The 21919-nt window shown below is 40.6% G+C and overlaps 1 protein-coding gene across 1 annotated transcript in view; it reads right to left on the bottom strand.

Moving 5' to 3' along the window:
- Positions 1–2123: 2123 nt before the first annotated feature.
- Positions 2124–21919, bottom strand: part of LOC144044766 (BMP/retinoic acid-inducible neural-specific protein 3-like) — a 30004-nt gene continuing 10208 nt past the window's right edge. The window contains exons 3-8 of the mRNA XM_077559372.1: positions 19476–19678; positions 17788–17993; positions 13918–14023; positions 10439–10675; positions 8479–8701; positions 2124–3758 (exon numbers count right to left, since the gene is read on the bottom strand). Of these exons, the coding sequence (XP_077415498.1) occupies positions 2630–3758; positions 8479–8701; positions 10439–10675; positions 13918–14023; positions 17788–17993; positions 19476–19678 (2104 nt within the window). The 3' untranslated portion in view covers positions 2124–2629. The remainder of the gene's footprint in view (positions 3759–8478; positions 8702–10438; positions 10676–13917; positions 14024–17787; positions 17994–19475; positions 19679–21919) is intronic.

The raw sequence follows: 21919 nt of genomic DNA on the forward strand, positions 1-21919 counted from the left end.
GATCCCATCAGCCAGTGTGACTTGTCCAGGTGTGCCTCGTCTCGTCAGTCAGTAATTAGTTATTTTCTTTCAGTCAGCCTCAGTTCATTGTTCTATGTCATGTGTACAAAGTCAAATGTCTCCTGTCCAAGTGTCTCCCCTTATTGCCTGTTGTCTGTGGTGGGAAGTCTGTCAATTGTTTTACATTGTTACTTTGTAGCTTGTTGATTTTTGGACCTTATTAATTTCAGTTTAGTTTTAGTTTAGTTTAGAGACATTCTTTCGTTCTTTGCACAAGGTGCGGATTGTGGAAGAAAGCCTTGGTCTTAACGCTGACTGCAAGCTCAGTCAAGCGTTGTTGCGTAGAGGTCGCCCCAAAGTAGTCTCAGTAACGTCTCCTCGGTCTCCCTGCAATCCAGCAGGTCTCGGAGATGTCGCAGACACATCGTGGAGATGTCTCGCCAGTCGCAAAAAGTCTACCAAATGTTGCTGAAAGAAATCGAACATTTGAATTTACCTTGACTCTTTGGCGACTCAGATAGACTCCAGGATACGTCGTGGCTTTATGACTCAGGTTGCTAACTAGTGTTAGAAGACTATCTTTGTCTTCCGCGTGTTCGTTGTTGTTCGGGTAGAGAGAATGTTGATTTTCTGAATACAGAATGGAGATCGGTGAACAGGTCCTTTGAAGGATTTATTTTACAGAATATTCCGGACACAAGCGGGTTTACAGAAGCACAGCTGCTCCTCGCAAGTGTGTCTTTTCAGCGGACTCATATCATTCTTATACTCTCTTGAAAAAGTATTACAACTCATCCAAGGAGGTCATGTTTTGCCAAGTTACTTGTGACTTCCACCACAAACATTTTTGGAGTAGCATTCCAAAATATGGTTTCCAAATCATGACCACGGTAGCCAATATTTCAGCTTTTCTTAAAAGCGGTCAATACTTATCAATGTTTCAGGACAAATGTAGCTCAACCACATTTCTTCCGTGAAGCCAGTACATGAACTCTTTTCATCAGTAAAGCATACTCAACCTCACATCTCATCTCAAAATACATACAAACTTATTTGTATACTATGAGAGTAATACCACAAGGGCTTTAATCTGCGGAGAAGCATGTTGGGGGAATCTTGATGAAGCTTTGTCTTTGTCTTCTGATGCAAAGATCTGAATCAAAGCCGTGCTGTATGCCGCCGGCTCCTGTAGAGACAGTCCCTGGGGAATTGAAGCAAATTTTTCTTTTGGTCCAAGGCTCTCTTGTCCCTCCAGTGCTATGCGAGGGTACTATCCTCGTCGCTGATAGCTAACTTACTGCTGTTTGATGCCGGTCATGTCTCACTGCCTACCAAGCTCATCTATCACAGTAAGTGTGAATGGCAGTCAGGGACGGCAGAGGATCAGAGGAGGGCTGTTTCCACCCCCCCCCCCTCTCTCCAACGATATACTTAGTAATCTGTGCCAAGGCTACCCCCTAAAAGGAGAATGGAGACCTTGTGTTTTGAGGCTCCAGATGGGATTTAAAAAACAACAACAACAGCGCACATCTGCAGCTTTCCAGTGGGGAAGCTATTAACAGTGCAACAATTTTCATATGCTGTAATGTTGCGTTAAAAATGGTTATAACTTCTTTTGATCCAATTCTCCCCAAAAATTATCCACAAATATGTTTTTTTGTGTATTTTTTTTATTTTTTTTACAAGACAGCCTTGTGCTCTGATTTAAATACAATTAAACAGCTTCACAATAATTTTAATGAGACACTGGCCTGTAACAGAAGGAATAGTATCTTTGTCATTGCCATGGCAACTACGGATCACCTTCCTTAGTGGTCTCCAGTAATGGTGAACCATATCAGGCAGCCCTAATATTGTGTCAATGTGTGCATACAAGTTCACCACAAAGATGAGGAAACTAAGAACCAAAATGGTGAAATTAAACGTCACAGAACAAGTCAGAAATTAGAGAATCCAGATCAGACTTGTTTTTTTATTGAAATTGAATGTGGCTTCTTGGCTGGCAAAAAATAAATTATGTTCCCTGAATTGTTTATTATTTCTGTAATCAGAAGGATTTATCTGCAGTTTGCATTTCTAACCTATTTAACAGTTTTCTTTCATTTCTGCTCATTTCCTTTGATTTGTGTTTATGTCCAATTGCCTTTCATGATTAATAAATGAAATGAGCTGAATTGATGAGATAGCGTTAATTTGGAAGTATGACGTTGGATTTTGCATATGTTTATTATGCCTGCCATGGATGGTCAGTTTGTCAACAAATACACACTTGATTTATATTTTACATCAAGACTGTAGTAGAAACTTTCATAAACGATTAGACCTTCCTGTTGTAAATTATGTTTTGGTCCGAAATGGATCGAATCCCTCCCACATGATGTGCATGGAATTGATTGAGTCTGCAGCTATTTAAAACCAATGAGAAGCATATATTTGAAACCGAAGATTTAAACATCTTTTATTCATAAAACTACATTGACATTAGCATTGATTTTAATTGCACACAGCTTATGTACAACAAAGCCTTGAACATTGTACCATTCACTTGACAACAAATGGATCCAGCTGAAAGAGGTTGTAAGCCTGTACTGTATGTGGCAAGAAAATAGAAAACATAACACGGGAGCCATTAGCTACATAGTTTGGTCGCCTCGTATTCCACGTGGCTTGGTTGTCTGGCACTGAAAGCCTGCAGGGCAGTGACAATCCTGGTCACGTCTGCGCTGGACAGTTTAAGTCTATGGCGGAGCAGACAGGCAAAAAGATCCACGTGGGGGCCCCCTGGAGGCGAGAGGCGGTTTACCCTGTAGCGCAGCTCCACCAGCTGCAACAGAGCCGAGTCCTGTGATCCCTGAGTGTACGGGTAGTCGATCTGCAGAATCAAGTCCTGGATTGCCTCAGGGTCAAAATGGATGCTATATCCAAACAGCTGCATGCTGTTCACTTTCATATAACCGATGCTGTTGGGCGGTTCTGTCGCCTCCAGAGGCTCATAGTCCACTGAAGTGTTCTTGGATCCCATTGACATGCCGTCCTTGATGCGGCTTCTCAAGTAAAAATGCACCGTCTCGAAAAAGCTCTTCCATCTGTTTCCGAGTGACAACGTCCAGTTATAGCAGTCCAAGGGGATGTCCAATTTGGTCCGCTCCCAGTCGGGATAGCCATGTTGGCCTATAGGCATCGTCCAGCTCTCGGAATGGCTGCCTCCAAAAGGATTCACGAAGAGCGAAAAAGCTGGCTCAAGGGTGCTGTTCCTGGTGAGGCAAAACTGCAAGGCTAGTCCGAGGAGCATGTGAACTCGGTTGGATTTAACCCGGTTGCTCTTCAGGGTCAGTAGCATTCGCTTCCTCCATGACGGGTCAAACCAAGTGTTTATTCGCATGTCGTTGCTTACAAACACCGCATGCAGAGTGATGCGTGGGTCGCGTCTCTGGAGAAGGTAGCGGAGCTCCATGTCGTGCAAGTCTTGATCGCTTTCCAAACCCAGGTAAGGGTCCGTAGGGTCGGGCACGGCGTGCCTGCAGGTTCCCTGGTTCAGGGTGAAGCCCGGATTGCAGCTGGCGCATCGCGTGCGGTTCTCACCGGAGCAAGATGAACAGCGAGGTCCGTCGCCCGTGGAGCACGGGACGAGGCCTTGGCAAGGCGGATGAAGATACGGGCAGGAACATCTGCGACTCTCATCATTGTAGACACCCACTTGGTTGTTCTCACTGCAGTACAAGATGGAGAGGGTGTAGCTCAACCAGAAGTGCAGAGACCTAGGAGAGAATCACATCTTTTAATTGTTTGATTGGATTAGATTATGAGTCATGATCTCCCCGTGCCTGAGTAGGTTTTTTCCGGGTGCTCCGGTCTCCTACCACATTCCAAAGACATGCATGGCAGGTTAATTGAGCGCTCTGATTGTGAGTGTTTACGGTTGTTCGTCTCAGTGTGCCCTGTGATTGGCTGGCAACCAGTTCAGGGTGTACCCCGCCTACTGCCCGAAGCCAGCTGGGATAGGCTCCAGCACCCCTGTGACCCTTGTGGGGAATAAGCGGCTATGAAAATGGATGGATGGAATATGAGTTAAGCAGCAAAATCCAGCAGTTTTTTATCAATATCAGAAGGCGGCCATTTTGCCACTCAGGTCTCAGGTAACAACCAATCACAGCTCTGCTTCAGAAAACAGGTGAGCTGTGATTGGTAGTTGCCTGAGACCTGAGCAACACTGATGTCATTTTTAGTCGACAGCAAGTGGCAAAATGGCCGCCTCGAGAGCAAGATTTTAACAACTCATATTTCACAAATGTAATATTAATCAGAATGTTATGTTTAGACTAGTGAGGTCACATATAAGATATTATTGTCAAAAAATGTTTAAGGTTGGCTTCCCTTTTAATGGCTTTGCCTTGCCTTTTATAATATAAATTAGTTTAACCCTTGTATGGTGTTCGGGGTCTGTAAGACCCACGTTAACATACTAAAAGCAGGTCTCACAGAACCGAACACCATATGAAGGTCAACATTGAGGAATTTTCTTTTTAAATACATTTTGGTACAAGAGAATCATTAAGACATTCCAATGCCTCAAAAATACAAGGGCCACTTGTCAGGTTGTCTTATAAATGTGCACAATAGAAGGATAATTGGTGTGTATTTCATTTTAATCTGATTTAAATCACACAGTTGACATACTATCTAGCATTTTACAAATAAAGACAAAAGTTTTTCAATGACTGAGTCAGATTAGAGAGATAGTCACACACACACACAAACACACAGATCCGCTTCATACGCTTGTCTAATAACTGCTAGTTATGTATTACTACATGATACATGCTTCACATAAAAAAATCTATTGGATTTTACATTTATAATATGACTTGTAAACACATGGAAAATTTAATAAACCCATAAAATGTATGTTTCACAGGGACACAGACAATAAAAGAAACAGATGTACCTACTGACCCAATACCAATATTGTCTTTATTTAATTTTACAAGCAGCGAGTGTGTAATAAACAAGTATAATTGGATTTCAGACTGAGAGGCAGTGTCTAAATTTGACTAGTAACATGGCGGGTTGTGCAATTTCATTAATTTCCCTCCTGGAAGAAGCAACCAAAAGATCGCACCCATGACCACAGTGGCCGTGATAAGCCGTGAAGTGCATCTTCTGTTTCAATTTAATTATAACTGTTTTGATTTAGTTATAACTATTTAGAATTGGACATAATTGCTTTGATTTACTTAGTATAGTTCTGTGTGAGAATTCAAATGTTGTCAGGGGGTGGCTTTCGCTTTTCACATTCCTGAAACCATTTGGTGATTTGTATTGCGGTACCATGTGACTATCTGGGAGGGATTTGGAAGGACAAAAGAATATTAGGGACGAGCAGAGGGAGGGTCGTGACAGATGAGAAATGAGATGGAGCCGCTTGGCTCCATCCTCTCTGTCCACAAGCCTGTGATAATAAATCCTTAAGGAAAAGCCTGAATTCACCGATCTCATTGTCTGTTTTGATAATCAACATCATGAACGCGGGAAAAGTGAGAATTCATCTTACTTCAGCCGCTAAAGTTGAGCATCCGGGTGAGATCGATGCTGAAACAGCCGCTGTTAAACGCAGGATAAACGAAGAGACCGAGCAGTAATGGGTCGTAATAACACGGCTGAAATTCTTGGAAAATGATTAACAGTAAATGGACCGCATTTATAGAACACCTTTCTGACTTGAAAGTACTCTTTGAGTGCTTTTACAGTGTAGACTTGTTCACGCAGTAATGGTGAATGTTGGCATGGAAATAAAGTATTTGGCTCATTTAAACACTCTTGTCGCAGCTTCAACTGCAACTGTCACCATCGTATCTGGCTTTGGGTTACTTTGACAAAATATAGAGAGGAACTGGGAATTGAACCACACAATTGAACCACGTCGAGTATTAGATCTCTGTTGTAATGTCTTCTATGATTTTGCTGTATGGGCTAAGTTTTTTTTCCCAGGTTACTTACTGTCCCCCCCTTAAAGGTGCAGAGCTTGAGCCTCATTTTTATCTTCCCTCCTTCCCTATGTTTTCTTTTTCTTCTTCTCAGGAACACGGGGCGCTGAAAGGTGACCCGCCAGACTACCTGTTCCGCTTCCCTTTGTTTCTTATTGTTGATTTCATGTTTCTTAGAGAGGTAGTGACTGGAGGAATTGCCTATTTAGGGATCAATAAAGTAATCGGAATAATATTGTTAGAATTTAGGGCTAAGAGTGAAGCACGTGATTGAATGTCTTTGCAAAGTATTTAATACAACTTCTGGTTGGAGAGTTTTCAAGTTTCTTCTACACGTTTTTTTTTTTTTTTGCTCCTGTTGGTTGGAAACCAATAAAGACAGGATATTGCCTTTTTCACAGGGACACAGCTTCACCTAATCAGGAAATAAGACGTGCAATGAATGACGCTTGAAACAGCATCTGCTGTGAAGTATGTCATTTCTTCGGATACAACAGTGTGGGAGAAAAAAAAAGTGAAACTTCGGCATTTACCATTTACACAACCGTCATCCCAGTCTGTTCAAGCTCTGATAATACCTTCAAACGTTGCATATTGGCAGTGCTGTTTTTATGGTTTCAATAACACATACAGGATTTAAGTTTGAAAACAATTGGGTTTTTGTTACTCCTCTGTTTAGCTTAAGGATATAAATCTCAGAAAAAAAAAATCTAATTATTTTCCCAGATGAGTCTGATTAAAGGAAAAATAACTTAAGGCTGTTGCCCCACATTATGAAGAAACTTAGAAAGTCACAGTTTGTAAAATGCATAACGTAGAAAAAGAAGGCTCTTACTGCTGATTACAAAAGGAATGTAAATCCAGACAGAAAAAAATCCATGTAAAGCAAGGCTTCTGATAAAGGCAAGTCAAGGCAAGTTTTTGTCAGGCTAATATATCATATTAAGATTTTAAGCTGAGAGCAGCTGCAAAAAAGTCACTGATGAGCAGCAAGCAGATATTTGAAGCTTCTGGTGTCTCTGGAGTCCCGAGAAACTCTCAATGCAGGAGCCTCTAAGGAGAAATGTTTGCAGTGGGCTGATGAGGACTAATTTTCAAACGGAATTTGTTTACTGATGAATGCCATGCTACTTTGGGTGGTCTAAAATGTAGAGTAAATTTGACTCTAAACAGAGTCTATTTCAGCGGTACTCAACCCCAGTCCTCGAGTACCCCTATCCAGCTTGTTTTTCATGTCTCCCTCAGCCAACACAGGTGAGGATCGTTATCAGTGTCATGCAGAGCATATTGATTAACTGATCATTTGAATCACCTGTGTTGGCCGTTGGACACGTGGAAAACAGGCTGGATAGGGGTACTCGTGGACAGGGGTTGAGAACCACTGGTCTATTTGGTCCCACTTTAAAATTTACCCTCGGAAGAGAGTAAAATATTCAGAGTAATTTTTTACTCAAAGTATTTTGAGAGAAAGATTCCAGCTGACACAAGCCATATACTAACACACAGTGAGTAGATTGGCTGTCTCCCCACCTGATGTTGTGGGTTTATTCCTCAACCCTTGAGTGACTTTTATTTATTTATGTATCTATTTATTTATTTATTTATTTATTTTACTCTCTTCCAAGTGTAAAGTTTACTCAGTGGGACCAAATAGACTCTGTTTAGGGCAAAATTTACTCTACAGAAATGACTGTGAGAGTGCAGGATGGCTAACATCAACTGCCCCAAGAAGGCTGTGACATATGCAAGGAGGTGGTAGAGTGAGATGTAAGATGGCATAATGGAGAGCGAGATGGTCGGCTATTTTAAAGCTGCCTGAAGGTGTCAATGTGACCTCTGGCAAATGTGCTTTTAACTGACTGTTTTTGGCATGACATAAAAGGAAGAGTCATGTCTTCTGCAATCTGCAGTAAAGTCTATCAAGTGCTATCATGGCTTAATGTAGGGAAGAGGCTAGTTTTAAGCATGGTCACATTTTCAAACATAGACCTGAGTTCCTGAGAAATTAATCTGTCCATCATCAAAATATTAACAGAGGTATTATACATGCTCTTCTAATTAGAAACTTTAAAAAAAAAACAACGACAAAAACAGTGCTTGATAGAGCTAGTTCAATATGGAATGAAATATCACTTGACATTATGTTATGACAAATAAACACATAATGTAAATCACGGGAATGCATTCAAACATCGACGATGCGCAGGCTTCTTTTTGACCGCAAATTGGATGTTTCCTAAAAGAACATGCATGTAAATGTGGTATCTGGTCTTGCCTGTACATTCACAGTGATTCAGTCATTACTGCAGCTGCCTATGAACAGGGATGGTTGTGGCAAATTTATCAAGCATATGTTCAACCTTTCAAAAGTACAATAAAACAAAAGAATTACCCCACTTCATTATGTAAAAACAGCCATCATACACCTTGGCAGCACCTTGTTTTTTAGGATGCTGGTTAAAAAAATTCCACTTGTATCTATTTTGCATCTCACCTCGGCCTCTGCAGGACGATTTTGGGCTGTTTACGGCACCTCTTGCTGAGGCTGAAGAGCTTGTTGACGGTGCGTCGAGCTTTGGTGAAGAGCTGCTGGCTGCTGGTCTCCAGTTGCCTGTAGCGCTGGAGCAGGCTGGCATCTGTCCTCCATAAGTGTTCCACAACAGATGTGTTTACAGCGTAATGCGTTGGCAGCTTCCCAACAAAGCTTTGGAATTCCTCTGGAAGCAGAGCAGAGCATCAAGGTGCAAACTTATTATTCAGAGAAATAACAATGTGAACTAAAATACTGACTACTTCTCATTGTTTGTGCCAGAAAAGCAAACAGCTGAAAAGGAACATTAAAGGGGAAGTCAACCCCCCCAAAATTCTGGGCAATATGTTCTATGCAGCCCCACAAGTCTAAATATGGCATTCTGGTTAATATTGCGTTAGTGGAATATAAGTTAAGCAGAAAAATCTAGCAGTTTTTATTAATATCAGAAGGCGTCCATTTTGCCACTTGCTGTTGAGTGAAGATGACATCAATGTTGCTCAGTTCTCAGGTAACAACCAATCACAGCTCAGCCTCAGAAAACAGGCGAGCTGTGATTGGTCGACTAACGATGACTTCACAGCTGCTCAGGGCTCAGGTAACAACCTATCACAGCTCAGCTTCAGAAAAGAGGTGAGCTCTGATTGGTCGTTGCCTGAGCCCTGAGCAACTGTGATGTCATCTTCAGTCGACAGCAAGTGGCAAAATGGCCGCCCCCGTAGATGGATAAAAATGTCTGGATTATTTTTCCTCAAATGTAATATTAATCAGAATGTCATGTTTAGACTAGTGAGGTTGGAAATAACATATTATTGTCAAGAAATGTTTATGGTTGACTTTCCCTTTAATAGAAATATGACAGGATCCAACAAAACAGTGGACTGAGTGGACTGCACACAAAAGAGTTAACTTTGACTCTAATAAATGTAATAATAATAATAATGACGACACATTAAGGCCAAAACCCGGATTGGAACCCTCAACCTCAGAATTGTGAGCTGGATTTGCAAAGCATCACTGTGCCTAAAATCCTAACAAATGCTTTCAAGTGTTCTTCCACCATACTCAAGGGATCGGATAACCTTGAATTTTAGGTTCTGCCTTTTTATTCACGCCTCAGAACAGATTAGATCCGATTTTCTGCAAACCTCGGGGTAAATTGCTCGCTAAATGCCAGTTGAGGCTGCTAATCCAATCAGGGACGAGGGGTATGTTGTGTTTATGGTAATGATAGCTTTGTTTCAAAATGATGCAATATTACATTATTAGGTCCTAGGACGCAAGCCGTGCTTTGTTTGATTGGTGGAGCATTTATTTGTGCGCCAGACAATTAGCTTGAAGCAAAGATGCGGGAAATTACGAGAGGGGCGCAAAATGAGGACAACCGGGCTTCTTAGTGGAGGTCGCGCAATCAATTAGTGAGCTCGGCACTGTTACAGGTGCATTAGCAACCCGTGGTGATAAGTGTCATGTTCTAACTGCAGTGATACGGCCATGACTTTATTCAAGATTTTCCGATTGAATTACAGTAGTCCATTCATGAAATGTTTTGCTTAGTGACTCATAGCAGGACTTTTGTGAGAGAAAATGGACTTATAAGTGGCCTTGTTTTCCACCCAGTCCAGGCTGAGGTATAGAGATCCGCGTGCTGAGATCTGACACTTTGAGTGGCAGATCTTGTGATTCAGACTGGCAACACTTTGACAGCCAAGCAAGAGTTTAGAACGGGAACAAGACGTGGCTTTTCTGTTCATGTTAGCGCTGAAATCTCAGCATAAATCTGCTACTTTCAGAGAACAAGAGTCTAAAGTTCACAACCGTTTCAAGCAGTGGCGCTCCCACTGCAGCTTTTTGTTTGCACTTGTCACGCTGACATTTTCAAATAATTTCTAAGGGCAGCAATAAATCACGACCCCTGACTCACCGGATGCCTCAAACTCCTCGTTGGTCCGCCCCCAGGCCTCTTTAGTGCGCACAAGGTTGTTTTCCAGAGTGTCCAAATCAGCGTGAGGACAGTTACACTGTGGGTACTCCACACCGCAGCCACACCAGCATTCACTGTTTTGGCACATAAAATGACCCTCGGATTTACAGCCGATGAAGTTGAGGGCCGCCTGGATGAAGCGGCTCTGCAAGTAGCTCGGGAGGACGACCTGCAGCCCTGCGGAGCGTGAAAGACAGGACCAAGGCAATTATTAGACTGCCCCCGTGAAAGATGAGAAAATGAGGCCGCTTATAATTATCACCAACAAAACGCATGACAACTGTGACAAACTAATTGTATGGTTACAGCCAGGCCTGATGTATTTCAGTCTATTTAGGTCCAATATCAATTTCACACAATGTTCCCTCATTAGATGTAACATGGGCCAAACTGTTTATTTAGACACCATCCCTTTTACACCATCCTGCTGCCAGAATTTTTTTTACTAAAAGGGACGGAATGTTCTCCTTCACAAAATGGATCTATGAGTAATTACCTACGCTTATGTTAGCAAATGTACTTGAATTGGCTTTCTAAAAGGAAAATTATACATTAAGGGTCCATTAAATACATCAATGTGATTTTAGCAGAGTACTCAAAATCTCTTGAGCACAGTACAAGGAGAGAGTTGACCCGAAAAGCAGCAGCAACACCATTTTTTTTCATGTAGTGGTTGGAGAGGTTTCTTTATCGCAGACAGGAACCTGTGTCTAGTATTAGCTGGGGCAGCAGCTTTAGTAGGGAAGCCCAGACTTCCCTCTCCCCAGCCACTTCAACCAGTTCGTCCGACGGGATCCCAAGGCGTTCCCAGGCCAGCCGAGAGACGTAATCTCTCCAGCATGTCCTGGGTCGTCCCTGGGGCCTGTGTCCGTCGGTGGGACATGCCCGGAACACTTCTCCAATGAGGCGTCCAGGAGGCATCCGAACCAGATGCCCGAGCCACCTCAACTGGCTCTTCTCCACACGGAGGAGCAGCGGCTCAACCTTGAGTCCCTCCCGGATGACCGAGCTTCTTACCCTATCTCTAAGGGAGGGCCCGGACACTCATTTTGGCCGCTTGTATCTGGGATCTTATTCCTTCGGTTACGACCCACGGCTCGCGACCATAGGTGAGGGTAGGAACGTTGATCGACCGGTAAATCGAGAGCTTCGCCTTTCGGCTCAGCTCCTTCTTTACCACAACGGACCGATACAGAGCCCGCATCACTGCAGACACTGCACCGATCCGCCTGTCGATCTATCGCACCCTCCTGCCTTCACTTGTGAACAACACCCCAATATACTTGAACTCCTCCACTTGGGGCAGGATCTCCTCCCCGACCCATGGTCTCGGATTTGGAGGTGCTGATCCTCATCAATCAATATTGTTGGGACCCTAATAATAATAAAAAAAAAAAATATATATATATATATATATATATATATATATATTTTTTTATGGCTGATTCTGATATTTGGCACAATAAAATTCTGATAACCGATTAATCAGCTTGTTAATTGATATACTGATGTATTAAAAGATATACAATTAATTAACATAGCAATTACAGGCAACTAGAACACTGATAGTCGGACAAGTTGTAATCTTTGCATAAGATGTAGCCTATGATTGTTTTTAATACTACACGCCACTCACTAACCACTTCTGACTTTATGTTTTGCGAAGCAAGACAGTGCTCAGTATCGCCCGAGATAAAATAATCCAATCCCAGTGTTGCTTACAATACATTGGTAGCATATTTGCTATGGAATTGCTGTGACATGCTGGCATGCATGGATTTACAAACTCCATTCATTTTTTTCTTTGGTATTCAGGTTCAACAATTTTCAGCATTCCCATCATTTCTGAATGTGAGTCACTGCACTAAAAATGACTCCAGCATATTCCATCCAATAAACAAGCCCTATAATAGGTAATGTATATATATATTTTTTTATTTGATTTTATTGAACCTTTATTTATGCAGGTAAGGTAATTGCAATGCCAACTAGACTGCAAACAGCAGAGTGAAACAAGGCCAAATAAAAGCTAAGAAATAAAAACAAATGGTGCTCTAATCGATCGGCTAACGATCATAAAAAAAAAGAAACATCATCCATAGCTTGTACTTAGCAGCCTGCAGCCAACTAGGGACCAGCTTGTGTGCAGTATAGCGATTTGAATTTTAATAATCAATTATTAAAATAATTGTTAGTGAGAAGCTCTAAAATGGAAAATTATGCAACTAATCAATGTGTATTGAAATCGATATTGGCCAATCTCATTCATTAATGGTCGATATCGGAATCGGTACACCCTTAATAAATTCATATTGCTAGAAACGGGTCGGAACAGGTCACAATTTGGTAAAGTTAATATTTAAAGCAAACATGCCCTTCTTTGGGTTTCCTGAAAAGATTATTTTGGAGGTATGAAGAAATCACACAGAAAAACTGTACATGAAGCAAAACAATCACAAAACATGATAACATTAATAACACAATTATAAGTAACCAGTCTATAATCAAAATACATCATTGCTTCCTTCACACTGACTTCTCTCATACAGGAACTGCAATCTTGTATTCCCTCTTGTGTCACATGTTTGAAGCTGAGCTCTTATTAGATGACAGAGGAGCAAAAGATTGAAGTCTCCTTTCACCAGTCTGAGGGCGCCGGGTTCATAAATGTTGTGATCACAGCATGTATGATGTCACTCACGCTTTGCTACCGGCTAGGTTTGAAAGTAAGCAAGAAAATGCCGTTTTCTAATAGCTGATAGTTTGTTTGCTGGCTAGTAACATGCACACCGAAAGATTGGGTCAAAATCTAGTCCTCACTCTGTCACTCATGTTGTCCATATCTCTGCTGGCATAAATTTGGCTCCACATAGCTCGCCGTGATCCTACTCGTAACAGCCATATCATCACAGAAAAGCCAACATTGCTGACATTCTCCGCGCAACAGAAATGGGGCTTATTGCCATGGCCAAAAACAGACATTAAATAAAATAACATATGCGCTGTGTCTTGCGCCATTTGATTGGATTTTTTTCATATTCACAATGTATTGTGGTCTATATCAAGCGGCTGGGTGACCATCGATGTTCACTACTTTTCAAAGTGCATTGTGGGTAATTTTGAGTGCACTACATTTTTTTCTTTCGGCCATTTGGACACCCTCTCAAAATAGTGTGGCCCCTTAATAGTGCACTATATGGGGAGTACTGTGCATATTCAGACACAGCCTTATAAAGACAAGCTAACATGAGCTATGCTAGGAGTATAGCTGTGTGTCGCTAACTAACGAAAGCTAAAGCGTGACTAATTTGGATTATGAATGACATTGTAATATAGTATAACGCGGCCTCATACAAATAATATATTTATACATAGGTGCCAAAATATTTATTATATTATAAAATGGACCATTTTCTTACCTTGTAGCTGAACTTTGTTCTCTGGACTGTGAACGAGAACAGAGCTGACGGTGTCCAGATTGTCATAGTTGCTGCATCCAAGTGGCCCAGTCCTGGTTTCTGTTACCTGCATACATTAAGAAAAGAAGAAAAAAAAGAAAGAAAAAAATAGAAGCTGTTGTCATGTGTGCACATTTCATGTACTTCCTGTACAAAGAGTTGCTGTTTTGCTAGCAGTATCAATGCTAAATTTCCACGGTACAGTAGCTTACTGCTCAGCTCGATTCAATTTGGTTTGGGTTTTCCACTTTGAAATAAAGTTACAGTAAACTATAAAAAAATAATAAATACATGTCTGTATACAGATTTTCTTTTTTTCTTTTCTTTTCTAACAAACAACTGCAAAGCAAAAGTCAAATACTGCCACTTCCAGGGCTAAGAAACAACATCAACAGGGTAAGCTAACGTTAGCAAGTGTTTTATTTGTGTCTTCTGTACCTGGTACCTACCTTTACTTATGGAAACGCGCCAATATTGAGTAGAGATGAGTAAGTGAAGTGCAACTGAAGGCGTAAAGTGCACACTCTTGTGTAGATAGTTAGCGTTACTAGCCACCTTGAAATCCAAATGTTGATTCATTTTACTTGTGTATCTAAATAACCTAAACAACCCATGAAAAGTATTTTAGACCTCAAATCACATTTGGATGCAAGTACACTGTGAAGAAACCCCGGAAAGGTCTTCAATTTACAAACTTCTTCTCCTCAGAGTGAACCATTAGAGGGAGGAAATCTACTTTGCTTTGACCACCTCACATCAGACGGATTCACTCCTAACTTCATCCCTCCAGTAATTGACCCTGCTGTTGAATCTAGACATTTGAAAGCACAAATCTGCAGGGGCTTAAGTCACAAATCCTTCCTGGCATTTCCAACATTGTATGATTTTAATGAAAGGATATCAATGGAAGCTGCTGTTTTGACATCCCTCATAAAGAGTGATATTCATTTCCGCGCCACCTCCCGTCCTCCTCCTCGGCTCTTCGTTGAATGGAAAACAGCCTGGCCGGGAATTAATGGGATGGTATCACTAATCGATCAAGCCGACAGATAACCATAAGAAGATGTTTGTGGGGTGGCACTTGTCTTCATCAGCGGCTACTCACTTTAGCATTTACGTTTTACCCTCAGGCTGATGTGTGCGTTCTCTCTAATAGCTACTTTAGATGTTAAAACGGATGATTGGTGTTTTATTGTGAAGCCTTGGAACTGCTGCACTCGTCCACTCCTCTTAAGCGTTCCTTTGGGGTTGGCAAGCCCGTATATATTCATTTCAATTATACAGTGAAGTATTGTTTGCAGTGTTACAGTTAACTATTTTGCTATAAGTTTATGGGATTAAGCTGACAAACTTTGTTACCTGAAATATAGTATAAATCACAAAGGCGCACACGGTTTAATAGTGTAACTGCCTCATGTCAGGCACACTCAGTCAACATATACGTGTCTAACAGTATTCGTCCTACTTGATTTCACATACAAAGTTACACTTAAGTGGTAAAATGACTCAATCAACCGAAGGTTCTTTTCAGAGAATTTGAGAATTTTTAATGTAGGCATCATTTAGGAGGTCTTTGTTCGGTTTCTGACCAGAACAAAGAGATCGTAACATTTTACTCCAGTCCTAAAGATTTTACACCGATTCGCAGTCAGGTGTAGAATGGATTTTAAATGTATGCTACCGGTCTATAAATCACTGAATGGTTTACGTCCCGACTACATGAATGAAATGCTGATGGAATCGGGTCAATTAATGGTGCATCAGCATTTAGCTGTTATGCTGCATGCAAATGGAATAAGCTGTGAATAGAACTAGAGATAGCCCCAAGTTTAAATGTTCTTAAATCCAGGTTAAAACCTATGCTTCCCCCGCCCCCCCCATATCTATGATAACGTTTTTTAGGATAATCAATTTTTCCAAAATCATTTTCTTGCTTGTGTACAATTTTCTAGTAATCTTAGTAAACCCGATTTTATTTTTCTAATTTGTTTTTAAATGTCTTAAATTATTTCCCCCCAAAATGTCATATTTTGCCTTTAAAAGGGACACTTGACTCATTGAGCCATTTTCGGTAGTAAAAACGTAATATTTTGTCCAGAATTTGATAACTTCATTATTGCTGTTGACTGAAGATGACGTCACATGTGCTGAGGAAATAGGTAACGACAAATCATGGTTCAGTTTGCTTACCCAACCCAGAAAACAGCCCAAATCCGATTTTTAGCCCATCCAGATTGAAAGTGGGTGGCTTTTTTTTTTTAGCTTGAGCAGTCACAAAGAACATGAAATCAGAATTTTGCGGGACAGATTGAAACCACATGCGGGAGGTAGTTTCATATCTAATTTGGACAGGATGCTTCTCAGTCTGATCAGCTCGAAACACTCAGAACTGATTTGACTGTCCGTGACGTCCCTCTACGCGTGCAAAAAACAAATGCACCTGCGCTGTCAATATCTCTGCCCGGCTGGTTCCTCGCATGTTCGGTAGTCAAATGCCTTGACGGCTCCACTGCCCCGTCGACTCCGCACATGCTCCTCCGGAAATACACTGACAGTTTACGTTACGTTACTCCACATGAGCAACCGGAAATAGTGAAATAATGCCCGGCTGTAGCCATAGACATATGGTCGTTAAAAAAAAAAGGAAGAAAAATAAAAGAAAACCGCTCAACGCGCTTGCGAGGAACAGGAACTACGGAGCGGTCAACGGCGTCACAATAACATCAAACTGTTACAGCAACCTGTCCAACAAGTCCTCCAACATTAACGACCATATTGGTCGTTTTACCATGAACCAAAATACGACCAAATGTTACGTATTATAGTTTAGCAACCTCTATTGGCCAAGTTCTATCAGCCATGTTAAATAGCGAACAAATAGGAATGGGAATCGAATCCAGGTTATCTGGTCAAAAGACAAACGTTTATCTTACTGACCTAACAGGTCGGTAATGATCTTAGTGTTTTTTTTGTGTGTTGACATTATGTCAATTCGCCGTCTGACTGGTGGTTTGGGTTCGGATAAGGTTTTCAGTGAGGTTGTACAGTACACGTTACGTCTTTACATGGGACACTAATTGAATGAGATTAGGAAAAGGCACAGTGAGGTTGTAGGCCGTTAGAAAACATGTAGTCAACACTAAGAAAACTTAGTCAACAATAAAACAATTACTGGCCAAATAGCTCAGTCAGATAAACACTATGCACCGGCTTTGAATCTCGCTTTTGTATTTTTGCGCTATTTAACATAGCCGATAGAGGTCGGGAAACTAAAATATGTAACAGTTGGTTGTTATTTGGCACCTTTTCAAAACGACCTATGTGGTCGTATTTATTGGAGGCTGACTGTCTCAACTTGTCAGATGGGTCAATAATGTGTCTCAGTCTGAACAGGGCCAGATCGGATTTGGACACTTGAACAATCAGCCCTAAAAATGGGATTTGAGGAGGATTTTGTGATCATATTTTCATTTTTTTTTCTTTCTGGAGAGCTCAGTATTGTTTATTCGGTAATTTTACCGATTTGACATGTCATCATCAATGCTCTTTTTTTTATTTTTTTTTTTAAATGTATTTTGTATGTGGGTGAGTATGTGTGTGTGTATCATATTTTCAATTCAATTACTACATTTGCCATCTTTTCAGTGTGACCAGTGTATGTAAAGTTTATCACTACGTTATGTTTGCATTTATCATTTTAAACAAGGTTGACCAGTTAGTGTCCTCAGTGTAGCCATTAAACTGGAAAGCATCCCAGCTGCCTTGAGGCGATGCCGACGAGCTGCTTCATCTCCCAACACACTTGTTGTCTTTTTACATGTCTTTACGCACCCGTATGACAGTGGAGGCGATCTGGAGGTGGTGAAGCCTGCGTAGGGTACTCTCTCTGTCGGTGAAGTAGGAGGCTGCCAGCTGGTGGAGCGCCTCCAGCGTAATTGCCCCGGTCGTGTTGTTGCTTTTACTGCCGTCAGCCCCCACCACCGAAGATTCCTGACCCAGCTTCCTTTTGTCCACAAATATGGTTAAGGACTCTTCCCCTGGTGACAGTCACACAGAGCGAGTGCAGGATTCATTAGCTCTGACGGAGCAACACTAATCACCTTTCATTAGCATCACTACATATTAGATTGAAAAGTAGTCATTAAGTACTGTGGAGGAACTGGCGGTTTGGATGAATTGAGGGAAAGACACAGAAAAGCAACAGATCATTTATTCATCATCATTAATCACAGTCATTTCATTATTATTATAATGTCGCATTTAGTGGTACCATTGGTCCCAAATGCAAATTCGATCCTTCCCAAAGTACATTGGATGTGTGTATGCAAAAAATAATCATTAATAGGAATGGCACTGTCTTTTCTTTTAATCATAAATATGACATTATATGTATTCGGGGTATCAGGCGATTCATTTTTTAAATCGTAATTAATCACATGGCTTCTATAGTTAACTCATGATTAATCGCATATTTTATATCTGTTCTAAATGTACAATAAAATTTACAATAACATATATTTTTCTATATTTTTATACACCTCTTGACATAAAAGTGGAGAAAAAAAATGATGCTAATAGAAATGTGACTGCATTTTTTAGTCATTGACACAGTAATTTTATAATAATTCATAAAATTGAGTTAAAATTAAAAAGATGTACTATACTGTAAGAAAAAACGATATTGATTTGTGTCGAGGTCATTTTTCTGCCACTACAGGGCATAATTGCATTTGTAAGACGTTGCTGACAGCTCATTTTTCTTTTCATATTAAGAGCTATCTAATCTTTAACATAAAGTAACTTGTGAAATTTGGCACATTTTTAAAATTGTAAAATACAACTTGACCCCAATCTCCACTAATATGTGCATTATTATTAAATTTATTACTGCTGCATTGTGACTGTAGTTTCCCGAGTACCGGCTTTCCAAGTAAGGGGGCGGGCATAAAAATAAAAAAATAATAATGAAAAATAAAAAAAATAAAAAAATAGTGGCATTAAAGGAACACACTCATTTTGACACTCTATCTTTACTCTATACTCTATCTATCTATCTATCTATCTATGTATCTCTCTCTCTCTCTCTCTCTCTCTCTCTCTCTCTCTCTCTCTCTCTCTCTCTATATATATATATATATATATATAAAATGCCAGAGTAATCTTGGATTGGTTCGTACAGCATGTTTTCTCTATACTATTTTCCGTAAGCCAAAATTGGGTGGTAATTGCGGTGCAATTATTCAAAATATTTACCATTTATGAAGTTCCATTTCTGAAAAAACATTCAACAAGAGAAAATAGCAGGATGAATATCCATTTAGGGTCGCATGCTTTTTATAATGAGAAGAATAGAAACGTACTTATTTTCCATGCGTATTCCTACTCTGTTATGTTTTCACTGGCCAACAACAAGAACAAAATAAATACATTCTTTGTTGTTGGAAAAGCGACAGATGGCGAAAAGCAGCGTCCCATGTACTGAAAAAGTGAGAGATGCCGGCCCGTGTGTTTTAGCCTACCTCCCAGTGTGGCCGAGAGGAGGAGATGAGTGCCATATTTTTTGATCAGACTCTCGGTAATTGCGCGCAGGGTGGGTCGTCTTCCCAGCTGGCGGATGGTGTGCATGAATTCGGGGTCGAGGGGCAGAGCCAGACCACGACTGCCACTGAGACCGTCTCGTTTCTCCACCGCCAGGCTGTTGACCTTCCATCGACCAAACTCCCTGCACACACACGAACACACATCCACATTTACTTGGCTGCAGCCTCGTGGCATTTGTCACCTCCGAGTCACTCCGTGAAGTCAATGTTACAGAGGTCATAATGGGCGGTTGAAGGGCTTTCTATTATATCGCCACTTCTATTTTTCCCATCCAACATCTTTCTAATCCAATTAATAACAAATTGTAAGGTTTGAGTGCCTTATTCTTTCCCCGCAGGAGTTTACGTATCTTCGGAATTAGCTTGCTGCTCAAACCTAATGAGTTGAAGCCGCCGTGCAATGTAATCAGTTTAACTTACACAAATCTGACACTAGATGAGGAATGTAAAGTGACAGTAATGGACGCAATCTACCCATTGGATGGCAATCTGGCCCGCATGAGTTGGAGGACTTGGATTTGATAGTGGATGCAAAAAAAAAAAAAAACTATTCTTTTCCCATAATTAAATCTAGAGGTGGGCACTTAGCTCTCACTGTCGTTGACAGATGCCCACCTTTTCGCCGAGTTTATTTTTTCAAGGCTTTACCTCATACACAACTCACAGAAAAAACGGACATTTGTCTGAAAAGGTGGGCATCCGTCAACGACGGGCCGCTATTGATTCAATCAATGGCAATGGTGTTTTATTGTTGTGAGGTTTGGGCCTTTTTTTCCTTAACTACCGGTAATTGATTTTCTGGGTCACAATGCAATGAAATATTGTCAAAATAAAAATAAAACTTTTGAGAATGAAGAAACACAGAATGTTTAGGCATTAATTTTATACACTCAATCTCTAAATTGTAACAGATGGGAAAACTGCCTGAATTTTTTAAAGGTTGTGTTTTACTTTGGTCTCTACTGGATTTACAAAATTAACCTATGACGGTAAATGCGAGAGCTGGATTCAAATATGTGTTATGTTGAGGAAAATGATTTTTTCTCCGCGTGTTTTTTTTTCTTTCGGGTAGTGAGAATGTTGGTTATCCGAATGCAGGCTGGAGATCGATGAACAGTCACTTCGAAGCTTTTATTTCTACAGAATATTCCGGGCACAAGTGAGTTTCCAGAAAATGGCAGCCTCTCACTAGTGCGAAGTTACAGTGGACTCACAACATTCTTATACTATCTTGAAGGGCGGTACCACAAAACCCCCAGCCCACCCAGAGTTCACCAGACATGAGAAAAAACTTTTACAGACATAATTCAATACACATTGACTTCGACCACAGACAAATGGTCTATTGTTGTGGAAATAGAGGAGGCCCCCCAGACAAATCGACACCCGGCATAAGATAAGATTTACAAAGAAATCATACTAACACATTGACTTCAACCACAGACAAATGGTCTATTGAGGAAATAAGTAAATTAAAACAGTTATGACTAAATCTGGGCAGAAGACCCTGTTCAGTTAAAATAGAGAATTATGTTGCAATATAACTCAAAATAATTTTTAATGACTCGAACATCATGTGTTTTCCTACTGCAGTATTATTAGTCACTTCAAAGTGAAAGGCATCTTTTAACTCAGCTCTTTGATAGCCAGTGTACAATATTCAATATTCTGTCAATTATGGCTTCAATGTTTAAAAATTGCTTCACAACTTTGTGGGCAAAAAAAAAATGAATAAAAATAAAAATATTGCTTATACTTTAAAAACTTTGCAGAAAACAAAAGTATATAATGTTGTGCAAAATGAAGCCTAAATGATGGAATTAAGTCATTTACGCTAGCGCACAGTTTCTTGAACTTAAGGCTTATTTTTGAATCCTTTAAACTCCTTTGAACAAAAAGATTGATTTTCTTGGGTTTGATCTCTTCCAGTCGAGCATGGGCTGATGAGACGCAGGTAAATTAGCATGCAGTCATCATTCGGCATCAAAAGTGAGACCCTGCCTCCATTTTCCAGCTGAACGTTGATTACAAAGTGCTGCTGGATTGTGGGAGCGTGGCATCAAAGTCAAATTGTTAGTCTGTCTCGTCAACAAATCATGCTTAGACTGAACGTTTCTAATGGAGCGGTGCAGACCACTCTGGAAGGCTTTGTAGAAAATCGATTAGTTGTATCAGTCGGTCCAAAAGGACACATTTGGAAATGATTATTAGATCATGGTTGTAGATATAAAAGCTACTTCAATCGAGATAAAAAGCACATTAGTCCAATTAGAACGTGTCATTAGAAGAACACTTTAAAATAGTGTTCTCAGAGGATAATTATATCTTGAAAATGTGTCTTTGGAGGGGCAACAAGGCCAAAC

This window comes from Vanacampus margaritifer, chromosome 2 (genome assembly GCF_051991255.1).
Source record: "Vanacampus margaritifer isolate UIUO_Vmar chromosome 2, RoL_Vmar_1.0, whole genome shotgun sequence".
NCBI classification, from domain to species: Eukaryota; Metazoa; Chordata; class Actinopteri; order Syngnathiformes; family Syngnathidae; genus Vanacampus; species Vanacampus margaritifer.